Genomic DNA, 7,980 nt, shown 5'->3' with positions numbered 1-7,980 from the left:
TGGGGGCCATGTCCAGGGACTCGGAGTCGCTGCTGTCGCTCTCGGCCTCGCCCTCTGAGCGGCTGAGGCTCCGCTCCTCCTGCTCACCGTCCGCAGCCCGCACTGCGCCTGCCGGCTTCTCGCCCGCCTCCTTGTCTTTGTCCTTCTGGGCCTGGGCCTCCTTGGAGTGCCGCCACTTCATCCGCCGGTTCTGGAACCACACCTTCACCTGCGCCGCACGGGGAGACAAGCAGGGACACCTAGATGAGACACGATCCGGCTGGCGTGCGGCCGGGAGCCACCGGAAAGACAGGAAAACACCACAGATCGTCCCAACGGGCCACCTCTGCCACGGGCCTGGCCCTGTGCTAGGAGCAGGGGCTGAGGGGCTCCCCAGGGAAACAAGGAGGTGGCCAGGGGTCCTCGCCAGGAACACACTAGGCCAGTTTCTCAAAAGGGGGGTCCTCCAGACCTCACCCGAAATAACTTGGATGCTTGTTGGAACGGTAGATTCTTGCACTTTGCCTGCAAATGTCAACTCTAAATCCATGCTTCCCTAACCTCGCTAGAGTCAGGACCCTCCCGAGAATCTGATTAAAATTATGGACCCGTGGCCCAGAAAAACACACATATCCCCAAGATCTTGCACACAATGTCGAGAGTTTGGTGAACCAAGGTTAAGAATCTGCTCAGGCCACACTCAGGGATGCCCAGCTCGCCTTCGGTGGCGTTGGCTTGGACTACGGGCTACTGACACCTCTGATACGGTGGAACAAACCGCTGAGCCCCAACGCTAATCTCTGCAGCAAGGTGGCTCTGAGCTTACAGCATACCCCACCCCCCCAAAAAAACTCTGGTGCCCACCTTCAGCCGCTGTGACACGCAGCACCGCGGAGCTCAGGCGGGACCGAGACCCTTAACATCACTACCCAAACGCCCCAGCCAGCCAAGCGGCCTTTACAAACCGTAGTAAACATTTTATTTACAAGTCTGTGGCGTCCTAAGTGCAGTCTTGGCGACCCCTAGGGCAGGAGGAGCTGCTGAGTCCCTGGAGTCACCGCGTGAGCTCGGTGTGAGCTGCTCGTATCTGGGAGAAGCTTCCGTTGGCGGCCGCTGCGGCTCCCCTGGGCTCTGTGCAGTGTGGGCTGCACCTGGCGGCCAGCGAGGGGGCGAGATGCCATCGTGGGGAAGGAGGCTCCGCTGCTGCGTCCGGCTCTGTCCCCAGCGCCACCATAGAGTAGGCACAAGATCCGGCCACGCTGGAAGGCTGGGCGTCTGCACCCCGGGCCCGGAAGCCCCTCCACCCTCGTCCAGTCTATAGGCCCCCGAGCGGCGGCTGGGCAGGCTCCGGGCTCTTCGGTGCGCTGTCGAGGGCGGGCTGGGGCTCGGGGAGCAACTCCGGGGCGCTGCCGCCTCCGCCGCCGAGGCTGCTGGCGCTGCCCGCGGTGGTGGCGCTGCCCCCGGTGGTGGCGCTGCCCCCGAGGCTGCCGAAGCTAAAACCACCGCCACCTCCGCAGCCGCTGCTGCCACCGCTGCTGGTGGCCGAAGCCTTGATGACCGTGGTTTGGTTCAGAGACCCCTCAGTCCGCTCCGTGTCGCTGGGGGCCATGTCCAGGGACTCGGAGTCGCTGCTGTCGCTCTCGGCCTCGCCCTCTGAGCGGCTGAGGCTCCGCTCCTCCTGCTCACCGTCCGCAGCCCGCACTGCGCCTGCCGGCTTCTCGCCCGCCTCCTTGTCTTTGTCCTTCTGGGCCTGGGCCTCCTTGGAGTGCCGCCACTTCATCCGCCGGTTCTGGAACCACACCTTCACCTGCGCCGCACGGGGAGACAAGCAGGGACACCTAGATGAGACATGATCCGGCTGGCGTGCGGCCGGGGGCCACCGGAAAGACAGGAAAACACCACAGATCGTCCCAACGGGCCACCTCTGCCACGGGCCTGGCCCTGTGCTAGGAGCAGGGGCTGAGGGGCTCCCCAGGGAAACAAGGAGGTGGCCAGGGGTCCTCGCCAGGAACACACTAGGCCAGTTTCTCAAAAGGGGGGTCCTCCAGACCTCACCCGAAATAACTTGGATGCTTGTTGGAACGGTAGATTCTTGCACTTTGCCTGCAAATGTCAACTCTAAATCCATGCTTCCCTAACCTCGCTAGAGTCAGGACCCTCCCGAGAATCTGATTAAAATTATGGACCCGTGGCCCAGAAAAACGCACATATCCCCAAGATCTTGCACACAATGTCGAGAGTTTGGTGAACCAAGGTTAAGAATTCCTGCTAAGCTGGCCCCTCTTCTACGGCCACTGTCCGCAAGTTCCTACAAAAGTAATTCCTTTTAAGGAGGAACCATGGGAGGCACAGAGGGGCAGGCGGTTCAAAGAGTTAATCCCAGTGGGATCGGGGCACCTCTGGACCGTCAGTGGAAGAGCATTTCCTTGGCACGTGTGTACGCAGAGGCTGATAAGGACCCAGCCCCAGCCCCTGCGCAGGATAAGCTAATCCGACCACAGGCTCAGAAAATGCTGGAATTAAACCTGTGCGAAGTGGAGGGAGGGGGCGAGGATGGGGCGGAGAATCTATATTAATATACACCGTTCCCTGGGGACTCGATGCGTTCACACGAGTTCCAGCTTCCCTTTTAAAAATAACATCCGCAGCTGGTGGAGAGCGGCTGGGCCCTTCCAGCGTGTGCTGGGAGGGGAGTTGAGAAATGGAGGACAGGGAGACACGGAGACGGCAGTGCGCGCACCTAAAGGGGCTACGGAAAAGGGCCCGCCTCTGGCTTCTGCCCTGCTCAGAACACGTGGCGCCAATGGGAGCAAGGGCCGCCACGGCTGTGGGGAGTGGCGGGACTGTGACTCTTGTAGTTTAAAAACTAAAAACAAAACAAAAAAAAAACAAAAAACAAAAAACAAGCAAACAAACCAACCTCCGGTTCTTGAATTTGAGAAAAGGAAAAAATGGATTTCAGAAATTGAATTCGGGTACATTAGATTTGCTATTTAAAAAAAATATATATATTTAATATGCCAAACCCCAGAATCTGCTGAAATGTCCTTAAGACGTCTAAGAAACTCTTTTTTCTTTCTCTCTCTCTCACTGTCCCCACTGGAGATTTTTCTTGAGTTTTGCCGTTAGAAAATCGGGCCGTGGCCGCTCCAAGCGGACTCCTGGCCCTGCAGGGGCAAAGTGATTCCGTTTGAAATGATGCTTTCACTTCCTCAGAGCTGGCGATTTCACAAGCCAGCAGCAGCAGGGGGGGGGGGGGGCGGGGGACAGGAGGAAAAAAAAAAAAAACAATCTCTTGACTTTGGATTTTTATCTCTTCTGAAATAAACTGCCTCCTACAGCGAACTGCACTAGAGTCGAGTACATAATTATTATCTCCCTGGCCCTGTCGCCTGTTAGCCAAAATAAACAGGCCGTGCTTGTTGACACACATCTTTGGGGATGGGCCTTCCCTTCCTCTGTCTCCTCCTCTCTCCTGCCTCGAGTTGGGAAGTCCACAAGGTCTCTGAAATTCCAGACCTTGTGTTTCCATCAAAACAGGAGAGTCGGTCCGGGTAGAGGGGGCCTGGGCCTGGGGTGCCCGGGGCTGTTTGGTTCTTGAGCTGGCTTACCTGTGCATCCGTGAGGCCCAGCATCGCGGCCAGCTGCTTTCGGTCTGGCTTGGTCACATACTTCTGAATCTCAAACCTTTTTTCCAGGCCTTTCCTCTGCAGGTTAGAGAAGACCGCCCGAGACCAGGAGCGCTTCCTCTTGTAGGTCTGCGGCATGGTGTCCTTGGTGAGCACAGCGTAGGGGCCTGACAGCGGGCAGCAAGGGAGAGACAGAGCGAGTCAGTGCCCAGCCAGCAGCAGCAGCGCTGGGGGCTCATCGTGCTGCTTAAACCTGGTTTGCGTCAACAGTCGCCCCTACCTGCGTTAGGAAGCCCTCCTCCAGGGAGTCATTTTACAGTTTTTAAGAAGGTTGTGGGAAGGCCTAAAGTGAGTATATACTGAGTGAAGCGGCCCAGCGGCTGGTCCGTTAATTCCAAAGGAAAAACGGAAACCAAATGCTTGGGCTTCAGGCATGCGAATGGTCAGCGAAAATGTCCCTCCAGCCTGAAGGATCTGGAGACGACAGCCCCGATCCTCAGTCGTGTGTGCGTGCGTACTCTTCTGTACAGATGCCACCTCCTGGGGCAAAAGGGCTTGAGGTCATTTCGAAACGTGTGTAAGATAACACGCAGCATCTCTTGCTGCTGCATTTTCAAACTCCCCTCTCTGGCGAAGAGACTGGGGGAAGCGCCCGCTTCGCCCCCATCTCGCCCGCCCCTGCACACGCTCTTGGTTCCCCAGGCCCCCCACTCCTGCCCTCTGGAGTCAGCTGAAGGGTGAGCCAGCTCACAAAGGAATCTTTCGGTTTCTCTCTCCCTACGTGATGGCCTCTGCACGCCCTCCGAGCTGGCTACACCGCTGGCGCCACGTGAGGCGTCAGTCCTGAGTTTTCTGTCGGTGGATCTGCCCTTTCCATACCTGGAAACGTGTCTTGAAACTGATGCTGAACTGAATTTCTCGGGTTGGAGCTTAAGGGACTGAGGATAGCAGAAGCCTCGTTAATGGGATCGAGAGACGCGAAGAACTGGCCGGCGGAGGGCTGCAGGCCCGAGAGGTGCAGCCCCGCCGGCCGCGCGCCAGTCAGCAGGGACGTCAGATCTGGGGACCGGGGAAAAGAAGAGTTGGTTACACCTCGAGGAAACCCACACGCTGCCTGCTGATTTGTTCCTCCCCTCCCCCTCCCGCCTTCAATGACCGAAGTCGAGAGAGGCCGGAGTCTCCACCCCGAAAACCCCTCTCTCCAGGCTGCGGCCAAGGGGCGAGACAGGAACTGTCTGTCCCGTGAGTGTCCCATGTCCACGCTGTTATAGCAAGGAAGGGCTTTACATGAAATGGCCAAAATGAGGTCACTCTCAGATGCCTTCCAAGAAGGCCACAGACCTAAGGCCTTCCGAAGGAGCCCCCTAGTCCCTCCTCTTGGGGGCTGAGAGTCGATTTTGTTCCACTACATTCCTTGGGCGGAATTTCACTAGAAATCAGATTAACGGAAGGGAAAGTGTTCCCCAAAAGGGCTTTCCCTGTCAAATAATATAGTTTTCTCTCTAGAAATGTGATTAAAGACAAGGCAAGTGGTAGTCACGTTAGCAAATGTTTACGCCAACCATTTTTATGAAAGTTGATTCTGTGAGGTGCGTTTTTAAAGCATTCTTGGAGAGGGTGTTTTTTACACAGAGCAGGTGAGTTTTAAAGCCAGTGTTTCACGGTCTTCTCACAATTCATTTTCTTCTCCTTCCTCTTACCGAGGTGTCCTTAATCGTAAAATCACTCGAAGGCACCCCAAGCCGGCCCAGGGACCAGTCAAGGCCCTGGTCAGAGGCCTGCGGCCTCTCGCCCAAGACCTACCTCTCAGAGTGTTGCCTTCCTTGACTTTTGGGTCAAATTCTGCAGACAAAATGCGATCGATTCCAAATTTGAGGTCCTTACTGGAGGGGGCCGGGGCCGAGCCGCTATGATGGGGGTTCGCGACCACCCGCGCCCCGGAGGCCGGGGGCTGCAGGGCGCCGGCCCGGGGCGGAGGCGGCGGCTGCTGCTGCTGCTGCTGCTGCTGCTGTGGGTGATGGTGGTGGTAGGCGGCCGAGAGCGGAGACAGCCGCTGCGGGAAGCCAGCCGGGACTTCGGAGGGCGCCACCACCGGGGTGGGGCGAAGCGGGGATCTGGTGGCAGCTTGGAAAGAGGCGTGCGGGTGAGCCGAGCCCAAGTGCGCCGTGAGGGCGGCGGCCGAGGCCCCCGCCAGGCCCTCCGGGGCCGCCCCCGGCTCCGCAGCGCCGGCGTGCAGGATGTCCGCGATGCAGAACGAAGGTTTCTTGACCGCCGCGGGGTCCAGGGGAAAGGAGCAGCCGCCCGGGCCGGCCGAGGAGCAATAAGCGGCCGACCAGAGGCTGAAGTTGGAGGCGTAGAAGGGAGCCAGCCCGGCGGCGAACATCCTGGCGGGCTGCGCCCGGCGACCGCCGCGGCCTGGCCGGCCGGGTGGGTGCGGGCTCGCTGAGTCCGGCAGGAGAAGCCGAGGACGACCCGCTTTCGCTTCTCCGTCCGTCCCGAAGGGAGGCCAGGGAGCCCTGGCGCCGCCGACGGCGGGGGCGGGGGCCGGATTCCGGCCGGGCACGGTCGGCCGGGCCTCGCGTCGCGGGCGGTGCGGGGCCGCGCTGCCCGCGAGCTGGGCGCGAGCGCGGGGCGCTGGGGCGGCGAGGCGGGCGCGGGCCGCGGCTTTGCACGCACCCGGGAAGCGGGGGGCCGCGGCCGGGAGCCGAAAGAAAAACCCAAACAGCGAAGCCCTAGGAGGTAAATTTAAAACAACAACAATAATAATCCGTTACTTAAAAAAAAAAAAAAAGTAATAAGAGAGAAAAAAAAAAAAAACTCCTCTCTAAAAACTCCCAAAGTTTTGGCAGGAGCTTTCGAGCCAGACTCCGGGTAGGACCTCGATCTGGGCGCTCATTGGCCGTCCTCCTGACCAATGGGAGCGGGCGGTGGAGGGGCTTCGGGCAGGGGCGTGGCCCCGCCCCTCGGTCCCGCCCCGCCTCCTGGCGGCGGCCGCGGCCGCGGGAGCCGAGCGGGGTCCCGCGCGTCCTGCTCGGCGGATCGGGGTCCCGCGCGTCCCGCTCCGCCGTGTGCGTGCGCGCGGCGGCCCCCGGGAGCGCCGACCCTCTGGCGACTTCTGCAGCGCCGAACCGGCCCCGGACGTGCAGGCTCGGACACGGGGCTCCTGGGGGCGCTCGCGTGGGGAAACCGAGGCTCCCGCACGAGGATCGCGCGTACAAAGCTCGCCCCCCCCCCGAGCGCGCTGGCCGCCCCCCAGGTTTCCTTTTCTTTGCTTCACTCGGGCCTTTTTTTTCCCCCCCCAGATTGGGCCTTTATCCCGAGAATCGGCGTCCAATACAAGGCTCCATCTCTCGCGGGCCCCCGCCCCACGCCGCCAGCCCTAGCTCCCTCGCGGGGACCCCGGGGTCCTGTGTCCCCGCCCAAGTCAGCACCGCGTCCGCCTCGCTGCCTCGGAGATCCTCTGGGAAGAGGGCAGGGGCGGTCGCATATTAGCTTTATTCTGAACTGTCGCGCAGTGACGACAGGAACGAGTAACTTTTCAAACAAAATAAGATGAATGTCCCCGAACGTGTGCCTCGGACGCAGCCAAACCTTCCCCCGAGCCTCAGAGACAACAAACGGGCCGCCGACCGAAACCCGGGAGAGTGGCACGCGCGTCCCCTCCCCCGCTGCACCTTGTAGGAAGTGTCACCCTCCCTCCTCCGCCGGATCACGTGGGCTCCGTTGTTTTGCAAGTGCCCACAAGAGCAGATTTCCTTGGGGTTAAATACTACTTTTAACTCAGAGACTGCTTCCCCAGGAACCCCTTGGGCCTGGTCGCCGGAGAGGCGGCACTGGCGACCGGCCTCTTCCATTCGCACTTTGGGTCTTTAGAGTGTAGCGTGGGGGCGCTGGGGGGTTTCTGCAACATCAACATCCCTATTTTAAGAATTCATTCTCTTAAATTACAGTCAGAATGGATTTCCCCATCCCACTCCCAAACAAACCACAGGCCACCCGGATGAGCTCTTCCTGCACATTTTCAGGAAGAAAATAAAATAATAATAATGAAACCACGAAATCTTTTGTTTTCGATTGTCCTAATAGGCATCTCTTAACAGAGCTGCTGTGCTTCTGTGGCATTTTTTTTCCCCCCCCTTCCCCCCCCAAAAAAAACTTTCAATAGTGTAGCAATAGTGCTTCTGTGGCATTTTTAAATTTCACTTCGGCATTAAAATTTCTTACCTAGTAAACCCGAGAAGGTGACTGAGCTTGGCACGCCTATCTCGAGTTCAGGATTTGGGCTAATGAATTTCTAACGGTTTCTAGCCCCTCGCTGCAAGATGCTGTCATTTTAAGCTCTTGACTTTCTCCTAGAAACAGCCCCGGGTCT

General features: G+C 59.0%; 1 protein-coding gene across 1 annotated transcript; it reads right to left on the bottom strand.

Annotated features, from left to right (window-relative positions):
• Window positions 1-932: 932 nt before the first annotated feature.
• HLX (H2.0 like homeobox) lies at window positions 933-6,500 on the bottom strand. Its single transcript, XM_011366139.2, has 4 exons — window positions 5,412-6,500; window positions 4,488-4,667; window positions 3,591-3,775; window positions 933-1,786 (listed from the first exon to the last, which is right to left on the bottom strand). Exons 1-4 carry the CDS (start codon window positions 5,989-5,991, stop codon window positions 1,295-1,297), a joined length of 1,437 nt encoding a protein of 478 aa, XP_011364441.1. The 5' UTR covers window positions 5,992-6,500; the 3' UTR covers window positions 933-1,294.
• Window positions 6,501-7,980: the final 1,480 nt, after the last annotated feature.

This window comes from Pteropus vampyrus, unplaced genomic scaffold (assembly GCF_000151845.1).
Source record: "Pteropus vampyrus isolate Shadow unplaced genomic scaffold, Pvam_2.0 Scaffold121, whole genome shotgun sequence".
Taxonomy (NCBI): domain Eukaryota; kingdom Metazoa; phylum Chordata; class Mammalia; order Chiroptera; family Pteropodidae; genus Pteropus; species Pteropus vampyrus.
This window is presented reverse-complemented; position numbering and strand designations above follow the sequence as displayed.

Bases quoted from the DNA above. Each gene is read 5' to 3' on its own strand.
- HLX (XM_011366139.2), bottom strand. From the start codon at position 5,991: ATGTTCGCCGCCGGGCTGGCTCCCTTCTACGCCTCCAACTTCAGCCTC. The intron at 3,776-4,487 runs GTATGGAAAGGG...GCCCGCTGTCAG, and splicing joins GTTTCAAGACACGTTTCCAG to GCCCCTACGCTGTGCTCACC. The intron at 1,787-3,590 runs GTAAGCCAGCTC...CGTGCGGCGCAG, and splicing joins TGGGCCTCACGGATGCACAG to GTGAAGGTGTGGTTCCAGAA.